General features: G+C 39.9%; 1 protein-coding gene across 1 annotated transcript in view; it reads left to right on the top strand.

Moving 5' to 3' along the window:
• LOC121158981 overlaps positions 1-7,408 on the top strand; it is a gene marked incomplete at its 5' end in the record, with an annotated part of 260,310 nt that extends 252,902 nt beyond the window's left edge. Inside the window, 2 exons of the mRNA XM_040983966.1 lie at positions 5,343-5,426; positions 7,112-7,408. Coding sequence (XP_040839900.1) covers positions 5,343-5,426; positions 7,112-7,408 — 381 coding nt within the window. The remainder of the gene's footprint in view (positions 1-5,342; positions 5,427-7,111) is intronic.
• Between the last annotated feature and the right edge of the window lie 15,156 nt (positions 7,409-22,564).

Here is a 22,564-nt window from a genome sequence, read left to right as displayed (position 1 = left end):
ACATCAACCCGTTGATTTACTGATCTGCTTCTTAGTCCGTGAAAGCCACATCCAACTGACTCTACCCATGTGTGTGTTTCCTGTGACGCTCATCACGAGTGATAATATGCTTGCTTGATACCTACTTTCCCTCCTGGAGAAACTGGAAAGCAGCACCAATCCCAGAGGAAGTGGACATGCAGACACCTGCCTAGTTATGCAGCAGTATTGCTAATTCCTTTTATCTAGAGCCTAGAGGAGGAGGGTCACTGCTACTCCAGGCTACAAAACCAGAGGTTGGAAAGCCGTGAGAGCGGTGTCTGCTTTACCTCTCCCCGGATGCGTGAAACATGTCAAGCACACAGAGAGACGATGCTGTCTGGGTGAAACAATCCTTGAACTTTTAAGGTGGTGGCTTTTAGGAAGTCATCTACTCACCCTTCAGTTAGCTGCAACCCTGTAATTCTCCCTGTTAAGTACTTAGTACTTAAGGAAGTCTATTTGAATTGCATTGGATTTCAGGATTCTGAATCCTTCTGCATGATTAGTAATTAGGCACTTTGGGATTCTAATTATCAAGGGCCGTATTGTGTGAGTGTAAAGAACCCACACTTAGAATTCACTTGGACCTATGAATCCCACACAGCATTTTGTCAGAAATCGTGATGTGGAAAGACAGTTTGTGTTTACCAGTTGCAATGGCAATGAACATGAAACATGCGTGATGCTTGAATTTGGGCTTAACACTTGTGGCCTGAATTCTGTTCCTGAAGTATTTATCATTTTTAAATAGGCCATCTTGTTATCTAAGTTCTTTCCGCAATCAACACAACTTGAATTTGTACCTAGTATGATTCCAAAATCTCTCTTAACTGTCATAGTGGAATATAGGTCATGCAGTGCCCTTTGCTCCGTGCTTGCGTGCTTGCTTGCTTTTGCCACAAAAGACTTAGCATTTTGAGTTTGGAGCTAGCTGTCTTTGAGTTTTTGTTTACTTAGAACACTATGCTTTTGAGAAATAATTGGTGAGAAAAGAGGTTAGATTTCCTGAGCCTGAAACGGAAGGTGTGTTACCAACTGCAATACCTTTGGATATGTCAGTAAGATATTTCATCTGGTTTTGTGCCCCATGGTGACCCAGCTCTGAAAACATTCTACATATTTTGTTTTCAACAAAATACTGTCACTGCCTCCTACAACTGCTTGTCAGAGCTGGCAATTGGTCAACTGTGCAGCGAGTGTCTCTCCCTCTGATTTTCATCAATTTGATTTCTTCGCTTGGTAGGTAGGCGATCTTGTGGTATTTTGCAAGAACAAAGTTGCTAAAAGTTTTTTCAGTGTTACAAAACCTAGAAACCCAGGCAAGAGTATGCAGATTCATCAAAGCACAAATAAGCTTCCTGATCCCTGGGTATCAGTCGCAATTAAGAAAGTCCTTGGAGCATTAGTTGGGGTGGAATGGGAAAACGAATTTTGTCATTAGAGGCAGTGTCTTCTGGTGGTCTGGGTGGAGAACTGGGAGTCAGGAACTCGGCGATCAAGCAGAGGCTCGGTACGGCTCTAGGCGAGCGGCTGGGTCTCAGGAGAGGGGCCTCACCTACTTTGAATCTCCCATCTGAAGAACTTCTTACCCAGGGCCAGGGGACACACAGCAGGAAGCCTGATTCCTTGTCTGCAAAATTAGAATGTTAATATTTGCCTAATAATGGATTAACCAATTAGTGGTTGTGAAGTGTTCCGCTGCTAGAAAGCCGCGAGAGAAGAAAGGACAAAGTGAAAACCAGTGACACAAATTCGGAAAATGGGATTTCACTCAGCTCAGTGTTTGCCCTTGCAGGTAGAGACCACTGAGCACAAAGAAAGCGAGCATCAAGGCTGGACTCTGGTTGGTTTTGCCCCCGGTGTGGGGCCAAGTCTGTTGACTGCATGCTGCAAGATTGCAGGAAACTGAATCAATGGCGTGGGGAGTGGGCGGCCAGGAGCACGTTTTCTTGAACGGAGGTATTGCTGATCCACACCTCACAAATATTCCAGAGTGTTCCAGCTAGAATTCATCTGTTCTAATTTCTTCCAGAAAAGATTATTTCATGTGTTTGAAAATTCCTATATTCATACTCTCTCTCGGCTGATTCGTAAAGTTAGAGTATGTTGCACAAGAGAGGGGGAGATATGTAAAATCATGTAGAAGATAAATTCATGCAAAATTTGGTGCTGTAGAGCACATTTGTTGATGTATATTGTCGATGATATATTGCATTTTTTACTGGGAAGATTATTTCACCGGGCATCCTTTAGCCGAAAATTTGGGAAACAAAATAAATCCATCTTATGTTTCTCATTTCACCGACTTTTAGGGTGCTTTGAAGATACTATGCAAAAGTAATTAATTTACAGAAAATGAGAGCAAATGAGTTTCTCTCCCTAGACTTAGAACACTAAACCTTCATGCGTGACACTGGCGTGAGGAGACGCAGAAGGCGTGTGGAGTGTGCTTTGTTCATGAGTAGATGGAGCAACACGCATGGAAATGAAGTGGTACCAGCAGTGGCAGGTCTGCAGCACCCCTCACTGAAGGTGCCGGGAACACGAATGCATTTTCCTTTTAATCTTCAAATTCAAACGTAAAGTTATCAGCGACTGATGTTTAAAGCAGCAGAATGCCGTACTGCTTTGCCTTTTCACCAGTAATGAAAATGATTGTCTACTGTACCTGCCCTGCCTAAGGTCATTACTTTGTTACAGCTAAACCTTAGCTCTTAAAATTATGCCGCTTCTTAAAAAAAAAATTACCAGGGCACCATTCAAGTCCACGACCAAACAAAAATCTAAATATAATACCACGTAAAAGATATTTTCCAGCTACCCTACCATGAAAAGACTTAAACTGACATGTTTACTAACCATTTATTGATATGTCTAGGAATGGAGATCCGTCTGAAAATGACTTGAAAGAATTATTCTCGTATGTATTTGTCAAAGGATTTCATTTGCGTGTAATAACTAGATCAGTGAGACTCGCTGCGGAACGCTGACTTTCACGAGGGCTGCCTGCCACTCTCCCTCAGCGACACGCAATATTTTATTTGTCTTATTTTTGTTAGAGTGGAAAATGTTGGCGCTGTCCTTTGTTTAAACCAAAACGCTGTTGAACAGACTTCCACACAGTGCAACAACCTCAGACGCAGTGTTTACAAAAACAAGTAGGTTTTGGGTTTGAAAAAAAAAACCAGTTTAAATCATGGGGCTAAGCTTTTATTGATGAAATAGCCTTAATTATGTCTGTGCTTACTTTCCTAAAAGAATTGAGAAGAACGACCTTGAGTCCTTTTTTCTGTGCTAGTTTGAGATGTGATATTCAGAGTGTTTTTAAGACTTCAGATCTTTACTGAAATAACTGCTGTTGTTAAGTACTAAATCTTATAAATCTAACATCTGTGCTCATATGTCGAAGCAACAAGTCATGAGTTATTCCTGCCATATTTAGCATTCTCTATTTAAATTGTTGTGCACAATAGATATTAGATATTCCTGAAATAATTTCGGTCTCATTTACCAAGCACATTTTGGATTTTTGGATACTCTTTGAATCTGCAAATAATGGAATGTATGGAAACTATTGAAGGGAATTTTCCTCTTATTCTTTGAGGAGTCTCTAGAAAGGTCTGAAAAAATGAATTAAGTGAAATCATTTTGACATGAAAAAGTTTTAAAATCTATACATAGCTTTTCAAAAAACACACATTCTACATAACTTAAGTTCTCTCATGTACGTGGACCTTGGTTTTATTTTTTGCCTCAAAATAAAATTATGATTTCTTTTTCTATGAACTATCATGAGTATCAGAATCAACAGATATATGTACGATATATCAGACAGGAAAGTTTCGTTGCATTATCAGTGTTAGGCATATTAAGGATGAGGACCTAGTTTCATAAGTAAAACTTGAGACTTGAACCAAAATATGTGGTTAAAAATGACAAACATGAATATTTGAGAGTCAAATAATTAAATCTTTAATATATAGTAAGTAAAGATTGGACATTTTACCTTGAGTAAAAACATGTTGGTTTTTAAGTCCTATTTTTTCTTTCTTCTCATTATATTTGCTCATCTTCATTCATGAAGCATTTTGGAAATTTTTAGTTCCTTATTACAAGTGTTTGTGTCAATCCCACGTCCAGAGTCCAGTTGTTGATTCAGATGAGCATTCTTAGAAATCGGGATTCTTGTCTCAGCCCCACTTAACAAGGCTGCCTAACACTGATTTCTAGAATAGTCGGGATAATCCATTTAAGAAAAGGGGCAAAATAAGACCATCACTACTAAGTGTCACTATAGGGCCTTATGTGCAGTTATACACATTAAGGAGATGTTTGGTGTATTTTGCAAGTATGTAAATATTAACCTGAGAACTAGCTGCAGATATTGATTTTTTTTTTCTCTTTCCTAAACCATTCTTTCTGTAAAATTTCTCAGAAATGCATCTAGGATTTCTCCACAGAGAACTGAAACACTCACTTGTTGATGATAAGAGAGGAATGTCAAAAAGAAGTTGCTTGAGCATATTTGTACCCTATCAAGTATTTTAGGTCTTGCTTACATTTTCTAACATACTGGCATAAGATCATCTGAGTTTATTTTATGTGCAAAACCACGTATGGTGTGCGGAGTGACAGTTAAAAGAATGAGACAGTAGCGGGAGCCCACGCTCGGAAGCGATCTTGACACTAATGCTGAATTACAACTTGGAAACATCTAGCATTTTTACCTTTATGAAAAAAGGCTTTTTACATATTTAACATAATTCCAGGGAAAATCAACTGGAATTATGTATAAAGATGTGAATACTGTAACCAAAGGGCATTTATATTCCCCTGTAGAATACTTACGATGATTTTATTGCCATTTTGCGTCATTTTCTAAAGGATATAAAATACAACTGGTAAACAAACTAGACTCTAGATTTAAGATGACAGCTGCTCCTTCAGAAGCGATATTCAGATATTTAATGTTAAGAGCACTGAATATTCTACCACGCAGGAATGCATACTTTTACAGAAACAGGACTGCCTCTTCTCTTCTCGTTTTCTCGGCTCTAATGATCAACACGTCTGCCATCACCACCCAGCATTGCTTATCCCTGGAGAATAAATCAGAAGTTTGTCTTGTAGCTCGTTTAAGCATCGGAGCAAGTTGATACTAAGAACTATATATATATATTTTTTTCCAAAATGCAAAGCCGCCTTTGTGTTAAACTGATACGAATTCACTCTGTGAGTTGCAGGATGCTGTGTCATTACAAGCTCTAATCATGCTATCAATTATTTTTAATTTTAATAGGCTTCTTATCCTCCTCTTTCAGGTGGATATGTTTATCGTCTATCAATTTAAACCCTGTCGAACAAAATTTGCACTTCATCTCGCGGCCATGGTGGATTTTGGTGTGGTCTCAAACTCTTTTTTGAGTAGGCAAATCAGTGCTTTGAAAACTTAATCCTGCATGAAGGGGCAAAGAAATTTAAAAAAAGACAAAAAAAATAATATTTTTAACATTTTCTATTTTATTCTTTCTTCCCCTTATCCATGCATCATATTGATAACAGCCTTTCACTAAAAATTTAACGACATTGCATTTTTTTTTCTGGCACCGGGACATGACTTAATTGTAAATATAATCAGTTTTGTCTTCTTAAGAAGAAATTAATGCTGAGCCAGAGCTTTAGCCAGAGGTTATTTTCCGAGGAATCCGGGTACTTCCCTTTGCCAAAGAACACCCATCCTGCCCCATGTACCAGACAACGGGATTATGGTTTCTACTTGTGCGTTGGTCACAATGGGACACTGGCACTTCCTGGACTGTGGGATCCATGCATTTTATCTGCTCCCAGTGTCTGAACCAACACAGGGAAAGCTAAGCTGCTGCTCCGTTAGCTCGCCATCACACATTTTTCAGACGCTAGTGATGGGAGACGGAGTGTGTATACCAAGTCACTAGTAGTTTCAGCCTCAACTAGACGATGTACCAATGCTAGCTCCCTCCCACTCCCAACCCCCACCCCACGGAGTTGATTCTTAACATTATTTTTGTTGTTTTATCAGAGGGGTAAGATTTGCAGCTCTTTCTTTTGCCTTTTTTTAATGAATATCTGTATTATTTCTTAAAGACGGATTCCAACCGTGAAAGTGTTAAGTGGAAGAAGAGAAAGTAAAGGACAGATGATTGAAAAGTATGAACACGATATGTGTATAAACATGTTTGTGTACTTATCTGTGTCCTGGAAAAATCTTCCAGAAAAATGAACAAATATGAAACTGCAAGTCAGCGAAGGAAATGTTTATCCAGTATCCCGAGAGTCCCTTGGCCATAGTCACACCAACAGCACTTGATTTTTTGGAGATCATGCTGCCTGTAATATGCATTTACATAAAAACCATAACTCGCTGTCCTTGTCCTGCCTTTGAAAGGTGTTACAGGACTCGATAGCTCCTTCTTTATTTCCAACGCACAGCACCTTTCAAAGAAAACCGATTCATTATCCGAACATCCCCAGAATCATCGCCGCTGCCTCCCGTGGTTAAAAACCAGGCACTCCAGCTACAGACTTGCATCTCAACTGCTTGACTGAGTACCTGTCCAAGTCTAGCACAGGAAAATATAACGGAGTCCAAAGTCCTAAGTTGTTTGCAACTTTATTTTTTTTCTGGCAACATTTCTACTCATTAACCAATGAAATCCCCCAAAATCCCCAAAACTACAACATAAGAGCTTATTTTGACACACATGATTGGAAACAAATTACTCTATTCGAATTGGTAAAAAAAAAAAAAATTAAAGGTATTTTCAGATTTCCTTATATTCTGGTGGCTGTAAATGGAAAATGGTGCTTGGCACAGAATCACCATAGTAGCCAACAAATGGGTTTTCTGGCAACCGTATTTGAAGCTGGTTTTGGTTTAATTCTCTCTCGAACTTCACAGGCTGCAGGATATTTGTTAATTCAAAGTACACACAAATTATCTTGTCCAAGGGACTTCAAACATTTCACGGAATATGTGTATTCTGAACGAATGATGCCTGAATTTCAAGATTCTTTAACGTAAAAAATAGCTATCTTTTACTCCATATTTCAGCACACATTTGGACGTCCTCTCATCTTTGGCGCAGCAAATAGAGTACCTGCGCTCTTTGTTAAGTTTGTTGGAGTAAATGACCAACACCAGTCTCATCCAGATGGTTCTGTGGTGTTCATCCGAGGGTCTGGTGTGATGCAACTGGGTGGGGAAGTGTTCGAGCCAGCTCAAGCGCCCCCTGGCGATAACTGCGGGGTTCCTGCAGTCTCCAACACACTAAAGCTCTTCTGCTCCCACGTTTCTTCTTACCTGAGCGCTCTGGACTCTAAAAATTCCACACTAACGAGAAGGTGCTAGCGATGATGCCAGCAATTCATTTCCTGCAAGATAGAGTGAGACTGCTATTCGGAATTTCATTCTCAACAACAGACAGGCTAGGAATGACAGGCGACTTAGGAGAAAGTGGCCTTGTCACTTTGGAATTCATGATCTGGGGAAGGTGGTATGCCATACAATGGGATTGCATTTCACGAGTTCAGGGAAGAATTAACCTACTGGATTTAAAAGCAAATAGAGACACATACAAAAAAAAAAGACACAATTTGATTCTGGCTTGAACGGAAATAAGCATGAATTACTCAAATGAATGCCTTAATTCAAAGAAGGCTTTCCAGCAAACAAGTTTAACAAAATTATAGGTAACAAGTCTTCAATGAGAGATGGTTAAGCAGAATGACAAGAAAAGGCCAAGGGAAAAACAATCAAATGTTTCAAATGGCAGTGGAAGAAGTTGGCCCTGAAATGCCCACCAAGAGAGACCCAATAGGCAGGAAAAAGTAAGGTGTCCAAGCACACCTGTTTTTCTTGACACTACTTGTTATATATGCTAAATGCCTACCCATTTCTGCTCAACCCCGAAGGATTTGTATTGGCTCACGTCAATGGGAATTGCCATAGCAATTATGGGGCAGCTAAATTCAGGCTTTCAACAGAGGTTATCCAGTCTCCTTCTCTCATGTATATTGGCTCAATTCTTGAGACTCTTCTTCCTATCATAGCATCACTCCCAGCTTTTTTCATCCCTACTCTTCAGTGTCTTGAAAGGGTGTTTCTTTCCCCCATTATCCGGTAATCCAGTCAATACATTTTTTTCCTTATGTGCCTGCCCTGAAGATGGGCTGTGATGGTCTGGTCATGTGATCTGCAGCCTTAGTAGGAGATAGAAGAGTAGATTTAGAGAGAACCAATGCCTTCTGCAATCTAGGAAAAGCTCACCAGGTTGGCAGATATGCCCTATCCTATCTAGGCAAATCTATTGCATTTGCCAATTTACTTACAGATGTGTTGCTCTGCTTTTCTCATCTTGAAAGCCTTCATGTCAAGGGGGTCTCAAGTAGGGGGAAAACAAATCACCAGCAAAGGGTTTGGAAATGTCCCATACCTCCAAGATGCTAGGGAGACACAAGAAGTCAGTGACGGCGGTGATGATCATATCCTGTCCAAAAATGAGCCCAAACTGTGTGTGACAAGTGAAGCAGGATGCTGGCAGGGTCACTAGCTGTGCTCAGCCTGTGTGCACAAAAGCATGCTCTAGATGCAGTGACTTCTTATTACAAGAGGTGTTGGTCTGTGAGTTCCCCTCTATGCATTGCACCAAACCCAAGTTATTAAGGACAAGAGAGAAAGTCCCAGTTTTGTTTCTTATTTTGGCATTGTTCGTGTCAGCAGAATTAGAAAGATTGTCTTCTCAAACATATTTTAATTGATAATTATGAGCCTGCCTTCTGTGCTACTAAATTTGCAAACATAACTTTATATTTTGGTAGGGTTATTTCAAAAACCTTGTAAAGGTCCGAAATGAAACTGAACCATAAAGCCTCAATGATAAACCTTCAGTTAAACTGTGGAATTAGGACAATAACATGATGTTTTACATGATTTCCTGGCTATACTTTTTTTTTCAGGGGGTAAATAAGAAATAAAATGGCAGTGTTTATTCTTTCCACTTACATATTTGGTAAGCTAAGCTTGTTCTCATTGTATCCTCACTTTCCAGGTGTTTGGTAATCTTGGTGACTGGAAGTTGGTGCACAGTGAAGTGATCGCAGCTATTCAGGAGCAAATAAATGGGACAGACGCTACGCTGGGAGACACATTTGATGTTACAATGAGAGTAGTGAAAAAAAATCTCTTAAAATAAATCAGGTAGGTTTAATGCATTGTTTATAGATGAGCATACCCGCCAAAGAGGAGCCTTGTTGCTTTGCAAGTCTCCGCTGTGAACCCAGTTCCTTTGAATGAGTCTGTACTCTGTTTTTATTTTTTTTTCCTTCTGTTGGAGAGGCAGATAAAGAGAGAGGATTCTTCAGTGGGTCCACTCACTGAATGTCCAACAGTGGCCAGGGGTGGACTATGGCTGAGGTCAAGATCTGGCACATTGGTCCAGACTTTTTGTTAGGTGGCAAATATCCAACTACCCAACCAGTCACCGTCTCACAGGCTCTACATGAGCAGAAAGTATTGCCAGAAATGCGTGACAGGTTCCTTCCTCAGTCTAACATACTAATAAAAATCTGGGAACTGGCTGCAGAGAAATCTATTTGTGAAGTGACCAGGTGAGAGGAGAAAAAAGGGGAAGCAGAAATAACCCTCCCAAGAGAGAGCTGGGAGATGGGGTGCCTCTTGAAAGGAGAGCAGGAGAGACATCAAAGTTTTGAAGAAGTGTCTTGGAATTTTACACATTCCCTGACCCCACCTTGTTGGATAGAAACCTACAGGTAAAGGGGTCCCCATTGGTGGTCTCTTAACCAGTTATGAAATGGGTGGACAATGCTTGTGCCACCTACTTGAAGATGTGGCCATGATTTCAGCAGGCTTGGGAAATCTCAGAATGCAAGCGTCAGAGTGCACAAACAGGGATCAAACCCGGGTATGCTAATGTGAGCCAGGGGGTCATGGCTAATCTGTAGGCCATATGCATGCACTACTCAGTACATTTTCAGCAGATAAGGAATAAACAAAGTATTTTAAACTTGACTTAAATTTATACCTGCTGTATAATGATACTGAATTGATTGAAGAATGCCAAGTTGGGTAATCAGTCGATTTCTTTTTTTCTTGACAGATGTTTCCTTTAGAAATAAATTGGCGACCCAATAGAAAGACTCACCTAAAGGAGAAAGCATTACTTTTTTCTCCCAAAGGGTGACCAGGGCCACAGCATATTTTATAAGTAGTTGAGTCACCTGCTAATATGTGATTGCAAAGCATGGGTTGTTCGCTATTTCAAAATCCAAGTCTGCAGTGTACACTGTCTTCCTGTTACTTCACATTTGTTTTCTCTGTCATTGGACATACCTTCATGAGCATGAAGTATTAAGCAGTAGGTCCAATATTTGTGTTTATCTAAAGCTTTGCTTGCATTGAAAGTATATGGTGTGGGTGAGTGATGAATTAGGATTTGCTAAAGTTTTTCCTTGACTTTTCTGTTGTTGAAAACAAACTTTGATATTCATTGGCTCGTTACTAGCTCTAAGTCCAGCACTGTTGTGCTGTCAAGTTCAGAAAGAAAAAAACTGCAATTTCTTTGCAATTAAAAATAATCTCATAAATCTGGGCTTTTCTACACATAGTTATTTAAAAAGTAGTGGGAAAAAAGGAGGTTTTTAATTTTTGTAATGCCACCTATTTTCTGTGATTCTTTGTGCACCATGAATAATAATCCCATGGGTATATATTGACGAGGAATATTTTACAGCCAGCCTTTCTGAAGAGGGGCTCCAAACTCTGAGACCAGACCACAAGGATTAAAGTCCCTTCAGAGAGTACACATGTGTTTACACAGATCCAAATCCTATTCAGAAGTTAAGTTTCTGGGGCGGGGGGTTGTAAACTCACTGATTCAATCACCAGTGGTTTTCAGTGTACTAAAGATAATTTATAATGGTAGCAACTATTTTTCAAAAATCTATTTGTAGAACAGTATCTATAAACTCACACTTCTCAACCATTTCACTGATAATTTCTAATCTCATATTATAGTTATTTACCAATTGACTTTCACAATCCCGTATAGATACGATGCACCCTAAAGTGTGACTATAATTGAAAATTCTAAATAAAAAGTTCTCTTAATGCCTCACTTTTTATTGCCTAGATTATTCATATGAAATTAATTTACATGTTGCTGTACATTTTCAAGTGAAATCTATAAAATGTTCTTTGTATTAAGCCTCGTGACAATAGATAGATTATTCTATGTGTCAGTTAAGCAAGTGGATGACAAATGAATGATTTTCATCATTCAGTTAAATATGGTGCTAAGTGGTATGTGCTAGCATTAAAAGCAAATTACTTAGCACTTCAACAATCACAGCATGAGAGCATTTCAGTGTTCTTTGGTTCTCAGTTTTATTAAATAAATCAACTGATAATGCTTGGAGAAGCAGAAGAAAAAGGCTTCATGGTATTATGGTGTTTCCATTCTATAAATACAGAGTCAAGAGATATCAAAAATGTTCTTTTATTCTTATTTTACAGTAAACATGTTTTACATTGTCATAATAAAGAATTCACGCACTTGCCCAAAGTACGTGTATACCCATGCATGATGTATTATAACAAATTGCTGGGACACAAAATTAAAAGATGAATACATACTGGCAGAAAAAAATTCAAGTAAAACTAGTTCCAAGCACATAAGTGAAACATGTGCCAATGTTACTGTGGTACTTCCAGGTGGCTATTTAACTTGAATGCCTCTAGAATTGCGAAAAGATCTTTAGTCCACACAAAAACACTTAGGACTAAGGAATCCTTCCAGTTGTTTGAAAATAACCATACTCAATTTGAGGTTGTTATGAGTGGTACTTAATGTAGCACCAAAGTATGTTGGCAAATAGTAGGATCTAACGAGTCACTCACAATTTAGTAGAATAGGTATATGTGGTCTTATTTTTTGAAAGATTAAGATTTTTTTTAATGTAGCACACTTTACATTGATATTCCCTTTTTTAATTGGTATGGACTTGGCATTAGGAAGAACAAATATACTTGGAGTGAAGAAAGTCACACTTATACTGCCTTGAGTGAACCGATGAATTTTCCATTGGTCTCTCTCCAAATGTTTGTCACACTCAATCAATGTCTGTAGCACTCAAACAGAACCCAATTTGTATATAATGCAGTGATGCATTGGTCATGTGTCCTGGACCCAAAGATCTATTGGAGGCACTAATTTCTCATTGGCAGCTAACAGAATGGACTAGAATTTAGAGAGTTGTCTTTCTTATTGATTTTCCTAACCCATTCAGATCTTGATAGAAGCAGGAATTCTTTCTTGATATAGGCTAAGTTCCTAAGGACAGCTTTACAAAGTCTAGGTCAAAATAAAATTTCAGAATTACATGAAAAGTGAATGGAGCAAAAACAAAATAAGTAAGACAGTAGAGCAGACACTCTGGAGTTATAGCCAGCATTAGATCCTACCTGATTCTTAATATGTGACTTGCCCAAGTCACTCAACTTCATGGACAGATGACAAAGAGCGGTTGTCAATGTGGTGATATCATTAGGTGTGCACACACGACTACAGGCTTGTGGGATTGGAGAGCAGGTTTGCAGTATTTGCATTTCTATTGCATTTTGTCCACTTTGCTCCTGGAAAAAGGCCATCTCACAATGAAAGTCTCGGACCTGGGATGCGAATGCTGTGTGGTGAGGAAGGGAGTTTGGAAGGGTGCAAATTGTTCCCCAAGGGACCGAGCCTTGGGAGCTGAAATATTAAAGGTTCTTCCTCTTCTGAAGTTGATTTTACTCTTTCAGTTTAATCTTTACCTTAAATGGCCCGGGTGCCTTAATTGTGTTGTCTAACCAATTCTCCACTGAATGTGAGGAGATTGCATGGTTTTGTTGGTGGATAGTGTGCATGACGATACTCGCCCGACTTCCTACCCTTCCCTGATACTATGGCATAGCAGGTTAAGTCCATTCTTTTGGTGCAGTTCCAGTCCTGACTGCTCTGATTCTGATCCAGTTACCTGCGAAAGTCGCAGAAGAAGGAAAAAGCACTTGACGCTCATAGTCTTTCTTCCAAGTGGTTATAGTTCTCAGTCCCCCTGCTGTCTTTTCTCTTTCCTCCTTTTCCTTTTGCTCCTGGGCTCTGTTCCTTATTTCTCTTCTCTCTGTCCATTTATTGCTAATGGGATGAACTGATGACATGGTTCTCTAGATTGCATGTGTCCCCTCCAGAATGTAGGTGTCGCTAGCTCTTATTGAGATGTGGGTCTGAAGAGGCAGTTGCACCATGAAGATGGTACACTGTTTCTTTGACTGTTCTGCCCGTGAGAACCGACATTCATGTTTTGCCCTTTTGCCATTCAAGGACACAATAACAAGAACTTTATATGTGGTGCCTTGATCTTGGACTTTCCTAAGTAGTGATGACAAGTGCATTTATACTCTTCGTAAACTTCAGAGCTTGTGTCAGTCTCTTACAGCAGTATATATGGGCAAAGGCAAATGACCTCCAACTTTGTATCTCCAGCCAGCTCTGCAAATCCTAGCTACTAGAAACTTCAGATACTTGTAATCCAAGAAGTTCATGACAAATAGTTAGAAGATAATGTCCATTGTCTGGGAACTCTCAGAAGACCTCTTATATCACTAGATGCTTATTAGAATTCTCTCTTCTTGGATAAACATCAGACTCAACTCACTTCAACCTCATCCTTTGATAATTCCATTATTCACATTCCTATGCATTTTAATTGGTGGCTTGATCTGCTTTTCATGTGTGCAAGCCAAAGATTTTGGAATTAACTTCAATTCCCATAGCTTTGAGAATGGGCTAGCTCCTAATACAGTAACAAGTACTACCATAATCGTGGAGGCCGATGATAGCAAACATCCTGCATCATAATTATCACTGGCAACAACTGCCTGCTTAAAAAGAAAGATTATTTCCTGCTCCTATCATCCATTCAGCCGATGCAGCCTGGTCGTTTGCACTTTTTTTTTTCTGCCATTCTAACTCTGTGCCCAGGTGATCAAGTAATCATTGTCTAAAAACCTATCAGCTGTCTAAAATGAGGAGAGAGGGAATTGGGACCAGCATGACTGGCATTTAAAGCTCGGCAAGCACAAGTCAAACATATCCCTTCCATCTCAGGATCAAAGCGCCAATTTCATCACCAGAAACGTGGGAGTGAATCAGCAAGGCCAGTCCAGACGTCAGTACTGGTATTGATTCCAACATCTCCTCTCCAACTCTCCCACTGATCTGCAGAAATTCCAGTCTTCCTGTTTTGAGAAACCCAGAATTTGATGACTTGTCATGCAGTTCACAGCTACGATGGTGTCTTGATCCACTGAAATGGCACCCCAGGATTTTGCAATACTCTTCTTACCAGTTTTCCCACTGTTGCTGCCACTCCACTTTGACGTACTCTGAGAACATTAAACAGGATGAGCCTCTCAAAATAAGTCAGATCATGGGACTCCATTGCCCAATCTCTGTGTCAGCACATCAGAGAAGACGAGATTTGGACAACTAGGTCAAGTCACATTCAGTCTACCAAGACATTACCCCCTATGGATTACATTCCAGAGTATTTTTGCTTCTGATCACTATGCATCATCATCATAGTTTCTTTTCTATTTTCCAAACATATCTGTTCTTTCTGCCTGGAGAACGTCTTAGGTTTCTTAGTCCAGCAGATAACCACACAGCTAAATTCCTCTAGAGCTTCATTTGGAGAAGTTTTTCATCTCTTGTATCTTTGTTTTAAAAGCACCTTTTAATTGGAAACTAACGTGAACTTAAAAGAAATTACCTCTTATAGCCTGATTTTCCTGACACTCTAAATCTTATCAAATTAAATCTTACACAAATAATTTCTTTTGTCAATTAACTTATATTTTTTTGCTTATATCAACTTCAGCCTTTCACACATGGATAGCCACTGGAGGTCCAAGCACTGGATGGATTTTTAAGGCATTTATTCACTGGAATTTCAGGTTAGCTAGGTTTTGAACTTCAGGACTTACAATAGTGGTCTCCTCTGGTGTACTCTAGCTTTCAGCCTTGAGCTGAGAGCTGCTCCAACAGCCTTTGAGTTGGCCCTGAGTCATGTTCCTGCATCCCAGAGTCTACAGATGACTTACTGTGTGGCTTCACAGCTGCCATAATTGCAGAAATAAGAGGTGCCCTGCATTACTTTTTTTCTTGCAGATAGAGAAGAACTGAAGTCATATATGCAATGCTACATGTTTGGGGTGAATGTCCAAACGTGAACACTAACAGCTCAACAGCACCCAGTAGGAGACAGAGATCTCCCTGGCTGTATAGAGAAAGGAACTAAGCTAAGCCACAGCTGAGGCCCCTCCCCTGAGGCTGGAGGAGAGCCTCCGGAGAGACCATCTGTGTGAATACCTTAGGCAGGCAATCCTAGCTGTGGGAGGGATTCAGAGTGACCACAAACTAGGAGCTTATGAAAAAGAACTCCCTGGGGAATTCAAAGTAGCTTTGCTTTATAGAGGAGCTCAAACTGTGTTCCCCAAAACCACATCCTAACAAAGAAGGCACTATTATGATTCATACTTCTCAAAGGCATGTAACACCTTGCATGTTTCCATTGCTAGGGCCCTACAGATGTTCCACTACAAAAGTAAAAAAGACCTCAGCCTCATGACTTTATCGAGACACAGCAGGAGACAGTCCGAGCACTGTATTCTTCAAAGCTCTCTGCAGTACAAGGGATTGGATGTGGAGGACAAGACACAGGTTATGTGTCTAGGAATAGAATTGGCAACATTTGCCCTTTCAAATTTGGGGCCCAAATCATCCTCCCTACAACCTGGAGTATCATTTCCTGCTGCTGCTGTAGAGCTGGACTGAAAGTGATGGATCCGGTGATATCAGCCTAATCTTCCCTCCTGATGCTTACCAACAGGGGACATGCTCAGGACTTGAACACACCTTATCCACTCTCAAGACTACTTCTCCAACTTCAGGCTCACCTTAGGTGATAGTTGGGGTCTACATAAGCCAACCAATTCCCAGTACTAATGCTACTCTTGACACTTGGATTCTTCTGTCACATGATAGTTAGGGACCTGTCCACCTGGTTGACATGCAGAGCCAGCCTGGCTTGTCCCTAACACCAGTGCTACTTTTGTGACTCCAGTATCCCCCATGGGCAGTGACTCGCAGACTGTCTGCAAGGGATTCACCATCAATCCTTCTGGCTTTAGGAGTACCCCAGAACTCTAACCCTTGAAATCAACTATCTAGAAAGAAGGTACAGGAAAAATACTACAGTGTCCAATTGGAATGAAAGCCAGAGCAGGCGACTGAGCTGATATTCAGACCCATCAGAAAACCAGCTTCAATCAGAGTGAGAGACGAATGCTCCTTTAGATGTGCAAAAAAAAAAAAATGAGTGTATGGGCACAGAGGTATGAAAAAATGAAGGCAACATGATCCCCCCACCGCAAAAAAAATAATAGAGCCAGATTCTAAAGAAAATAGATAAATAAAATGTTCTGACAAAGAATGAAAAGAATGATTAAAGAATGCTGTTTTAGTTAAGGCTCTCTTGAGACACAGAATTGATAGGATGATTATGGAAGAGAATTTATTAAAGGGTATGAGTCACATCATTATTGCTACTGAGAAGTTGAATAACTAAGTGCATTTATGTGCTAGTCTCATTTGGAGGCACTTTTACAAAAGCACCAAAAATAATACTTGTACAGATTTCAAAGTACTGCTTAAGCCTGTTAACATGACTGAATTAATCATCAGGCATGCTCAAACAGGTAAGAAGAGCATACAGGTAAGAAATCCACCAATTATAAAATCAATGCATGATACAAGTGAGATCAGAAATCAATGCATGATACAAATGAGGTCAGAGATCAATGCACGATACAAATTTATCAGAGAAAGAAATCATGAGAAATAACCATACGGAAGTCCTAGAACTGAATAAAAGGCAATACATCAAATAAATAAAATAAATAGAACAAAAGTCTCAACAACAGGCTTGAACAAGAGGAAGAATAGCTAAACTTGTAAATAGAACCTTGGAAACATACTAGTCAGACAACAACAATAGCCTATTCTAGAAGGATGAAAATAGCCCTTGAAACATTTGAAGCACTGTCTAGTATCCAAATCGTGGGAATGGCCCTAGCACTATAGCTTAATGGTTAATCCTTACCTGGAATGCAGTGAGATCCCAAGTGAGCACCAGTTTGTGTCCTGGTTGCCCCACTTTCCATGCAGCTGTTGGCTTGTGGCCTGGGAAAGCAGTCAAAGACGGCCCAAAGCCTTGGGACACTGTACCCATGTGGGAGACCCGAAAGAAGCTCCTGGCTCCTGGATTGGCCCAGCTCCAGCCATTGTGACCACTTGAAGAATGAACCAGTGGATGGAAGATCTTTCTCTCTGTCTCTCTTTCTCTCTGTAAATCTGCCTTTCCAATAAAATCAAATAATTTTTTTTTTTAAAAAAAGAAGTTAGAAATAGGCTTAATGAAATAATAGCTGAAAATAGTAATCTGAAAGAAAACATTTGCGAGAAAAGATACTCCCTTCTATATATGCAAGTTAAATTCGTGAAAGACAACAAGAAGAGAGTCTAAAATTCACAGGAGAAAAGGGTTAAATTCCTGTTAAGCAAATTCCACGAAGCTAACATATATATATATATATATATATATATATATATATATATTTTAAATCCAACCGACCAAGAGTACATGGAATTATATATTCTAAATATTAAAAGAAAAACCAACCAGCCAAGTATACCCAAAGACCCAGTGATGCTTTCATTAGAAAGGAAAATCTTAATTTTAAGAAAGAAAACTTGAAGGCATTAATACCCACATCATGGATAAAAATAAATGCCTCATGGATGATCTATATTCATAATCCAGAAAGATACTAACCTTCATGAAGCTTCTAGCTCATGGTTCTGGCTTGACAGTCCTGGATACTGCAACCTTTGGGAAGTGAACCAGGATATCAAAGATTCTCTCTGCCTCTCCCTCTCTCTGTAACTATACCTTTTAAGTCAATAAATCTCCTGACTTTGGATTAGCTCAGCTCCAGCAATTACAGCTGCACAGGAAGTAAATCGATGGATGGATGATCTTCCTGTCTGTCTCTCCTCCTTTCTGTAAATCTGCCTTTCCAATAAAAATAAATAAATCTTTAAAAAGATAAAAAAAAATCTAAAACTCAAGCATCAGGAAAAATAGAAAGCATAACAAATCTGCAAAAGCTAAGACTCACTCAAAAAAATCAAACTAACATTTATGGTTTAAAAAAATTTATAAAGCTTAAAAGTTGTTCAACCCTCTGATAAAATAAACAAAAATGAGAAGAAAAGTACCAAGATGGAACATTAGGAACTAGGAAAGTGTCGGTAGCCAAGGATAAGGAAATGATTATACATGTTTAATATACGAAGATCTGTGGTAGTGAGTAGAAATATTTCAATGGAGCCAATACTTTTTTATGAAAGGCCCAGGCTTATTTCAGATGTTTTGAATTCTTAAATATATCAATATGGGTTCCTGGCACAGTAGCCTAGTGGCTAAAATCTTTTCCTTGCAAGCACCAGGATTCTATATGCCACTGGTTTACATCCAGGAAGGCCTGCTTCCAATCCAGCTCCTTGCTTGTGGCTTGGGAAAGCTGTTGAGGATGACCCAAAGCCTTAGAACCCTGAACCCAGGTGGGAGACCCAGAACAGGCTCCTGACTCCTGGCTCTGGATCAGCTCAGCTTGCCATTGCAGCCACTTGGGGAGTGAATCAGCGTATGGAAGATTTTGCTCTCTCTTTCTCTCCTCCTCTCTGTATATCTGAGTTTCCAATAAAATGAACAAATCATTTATATGCATATACACATATATATGTGAGTACATGTGTATACACATATATATGTATATGGAAAGATTTTGGTTCTAAATTCATTTATAGAGGCAAAATGCCACTGAAAGAGATAGGGATCCTCCATCTGCTGCTTCACTATACAAGTGTCCACAACTGACAGGGTAGACAAGGTCAAACCAGGAGACAAGGTCTCCCGGTGGGAGAAAACCCGCTAGGGAAACTAATGCCATTGTATTTAAGCTGGCCTCGATAAATTCAAAGCATGAATTGCTAGCCATTATAATCTTATGTAGGCTGAAAGAGGATGCAGTTATATAAGTCTGATGGCATGTATAACAATGATAAACTTAAACCACGCACACACACACAGAACTATAGAAAACACTAGCAAGCTTTGTACCACAGAAAGACAGCAATCTCTCAGGTGCACCCTCAATGAAACCTTCCCCAGCACAGACCTGGGAGGCAGCTTGTCCATTGAGTCCTTGCCAGCTACACCTACATGCGAGACTTAGTTTGGGTCCAGGCTCTCAACAGAGGATCAGCCCAGCCCCGGCTGTTGGGGTCATGTGGGGAGTGAGCCAGTGGATGGGAGTCCCGCCTTCCACCCTCTGTAGTTCTTTGTCTCTCTGTCAAGTACAAAAACTAAAAAATGATTCCCAAGTAAGGTTTATTTAATCACTGAGCAATGATCCACTATTAAAAATGTATCAATACAATGCACAAAATTTGGAAAGGAAAAGAAATAAATGATCCTACTGCTAGAATTTATCATTCATTCAAATGTTTCTGTAAGGGAAAATGATTCAATCAATAATGCTGAAAGGTGTTCCCAGTCATTTGGTAACAGGAAATGTTAAACACTTCAAGCAAATTACTGCCTGATAAATTGAAATTTTAGCCCTTTAACCAAGAAAATTTGTTATTTTAAGAAGTGAAAGCCACATATATAATTCTTTATGTATGTTATAATATATAAATAAAACATTAGAAATAATGTAAAAATAAAAGATTGATGTGCTAAATTAGAGCATGTTCTTGTAATTGAACTCTTAACAGCAGTGAAAGATTCAGATGGCTCTGAAAAAGCTCCCTAGCAGACCCAAAAGTGTTTCTCACTCACTCAAGGCCTTGTATCATAGTGGGCACCTCCCTCTCGGGCTTCTACTCTGCCTGGTGAAAGTGAGACCAGGACTGGGACAGGCATGGCTACACAGAATGGCACCCACTGGGATATGTGTAGGCTGGGTAGTGGGGCTGGTTGGGTTGAACTAGGCTTCCATGCCCATTGACATGTATGAGAGCTGAATGGGATGGGGGAAGACTGGACCAGTTGGCTGTACATACTGACAAACTGACAAGCATGGGAAACAGGGCTGGGGGTGGGATTAGTTGAGGGTTATTTTGTGTCACTCCGACTAGGCTCCAGCTCCCACTGGTTCTTCTGAGGGCCAAGTGTCTGGTGGGCTGGACTGCAACACCCATTGATTTCTGTAGAAGACAGGACTGGAAACAGAACTGACCCAGCAATTGCAACCACCAGCATATGCATAAGCTGATTGGGGTGACAGAATGTGCCAGACCCTGTACGGTATCACACACAAGAATCAGGTCTGGGATCATCTCAGATGAAGTTTCTTTGGGGATTATCTAACTGAACTGCTGAACTCAGAACCCTAACCATGAAAAGCAATGCAGGTTCCGTGGCCTGACCATGCTGTGAATGTGTCAAAGCTGGGCCTCGTCAGAGGCGCAGATGGAGCAGTGGACAGCATATCCAGGTGCATGTGGAGAATGTGGCAGTCCAATAGAGCCCACAGAGGACACCTGGTCCCACAACAGAGAACGGAGGACAGAACAAATCGATCAACTGCCCCAGCCATGTGTTGGCAATGAAAATCAGGGCCAACAGAGACTCTAAGGTGGACATGTCAGCCAGTGGATTCTGGAATGTGCTTGGAATGATGAGACTGGCAACAATTCAGAACTATTGAACTATCAAAACCACTTGAGCAGGATCCTCGGAGCACGCCCCACAAGGACCTGGGTTGGTTGCGAAGCTAGAGGTGTCTTCTGCCTTTATCTTCCCCCTTTCCCAGAGATACAGCAAAAAAACAAAAAAAAACAAACAAAAAAGAGCGAGAAGATGGAAGCAATGGTCTTACCCACTTGCCTGTAGCCCTTGACTCTTTGTGCCCTAATCAACTATGCAAAGATTATCAAAATAATAATAATAATAATAGTGATAATACTTATAATGTCCAGGTTAAAAAAAAATAACCACACAGACCCAAAAGGGTTTCTCATTCATTCAAGGCCTTGTATCATACTGTTAACAGAGCTTACTGAGAAGGAAGAAAAGTGAGCTGGAAGTTTGCACAGGTGTTCCTGTGTCAAGTACTGGAAGTGGTTATGTCAACTCCACCCATGTATCCTCAGGCAGAAGGCAGGACCGAGCCGGTCTGACACTTCCTGCCAGGCAGGAGAATAATCCACCCTGGGCGAAACGCTTCAATGGCCAGGTACACATGTTTCTTTGTAAGGGGGAATACAGTATTGCTTTAGATTTTGGAGACCGTATAGTTTGTTTCACAAATGTTCAACTCTTATGATATTACACCAAATTGAGGACAGACGATATAGAAAAGAACAGGTGTAACTCTGCTTTTAGAAACTGTTATTAATTCATGATGAGGTGAATCTCATGAAATAACCTTAGGGTACTAATACAAAGCATTGTTTGGGGCTGAGTAAAACTAATGAATTGGGAATACATATTTCATCTGTTCAAATATGCACTAAAATAATAAAATGGTACTGGTGTTGTGACAAAGCAGGATTGCAATGCTATATCTCATATTGCATATTGGTTTGATTTGCTGTTGTTCCATTTGTGTCCCGTTGATGCATCCAGGAAGGCAGCAGTAGCCAAAGGGCTAGGGTCCCTGCTGCCCACATGGGAGACGAGAATGGAGTCCCCAGCTCCTGGTGTGGGACTGGCCAGCCCTGGCTGACGCAGTCAATTGGCGAGTGAACCAGATGATTGCTATCTCTTCCTCTCTGAGGCTTTGCCTTTTACTTATTTTTAAAGCATCAATTCCTTTTTTGTAAACTTATTCATTCATTTTTATGTTACAGTTCCAATTGCTCTGGGATTTTCCTCTCCCCTCCCTTATGGGTTTCCCCTATTTTATTACAATAAAAACTTTATTACAGTACAAAATCACAATTACAGTTCAAAAGCAATCATAAGTCCTTAGTCCTGCAATTATAGGTACAGAGAATGGCAGAGTCCAGTATTCTATTGTCAAGATATATTTAACAGTTTCACTGGGAACCCATCTTTGATCTGGAATTAGAGATGCATTGTATCTTCACATCTTGATGTCGTAGTCTCTGTTATACAGTTCCTCTAAATGACTATATGTACATGCATGCTTACCTATATATTTTTGACTTGTGTTTTGCATGAAGGTTGCTTTATATCAGAAAGAGCATATGATAATTGTCTTGTTTGGATTGACTTATTTCGCTGAACATAATGGTAATGTATATAATATAATAAAAAATCTTGCCACATACTGAGTATTGAATAAATCTGCATTGAG

The sequence above is a fragment of the Ochotona curzoniae genome, unplaced genomic scaffold, assembly GCF_017591425.1.
Source record: "Ochotona curzoniae isolate NIBS_2020 unplaced genomic scaffold, NIBS_Ocur_1.0 contig_4064, whole genome shotgun sequence".
In the NCBI taxonomy this organism is placed as follows: Eukaryota; Metazoa; Chordata; class Mammalia; order Lagomorpha; family Ochotonidae; genus Ochotona; species Ochotona curzoniae.
This window is presented reverse-complemented; position numbering and strand designations above follow the sequence as displayed.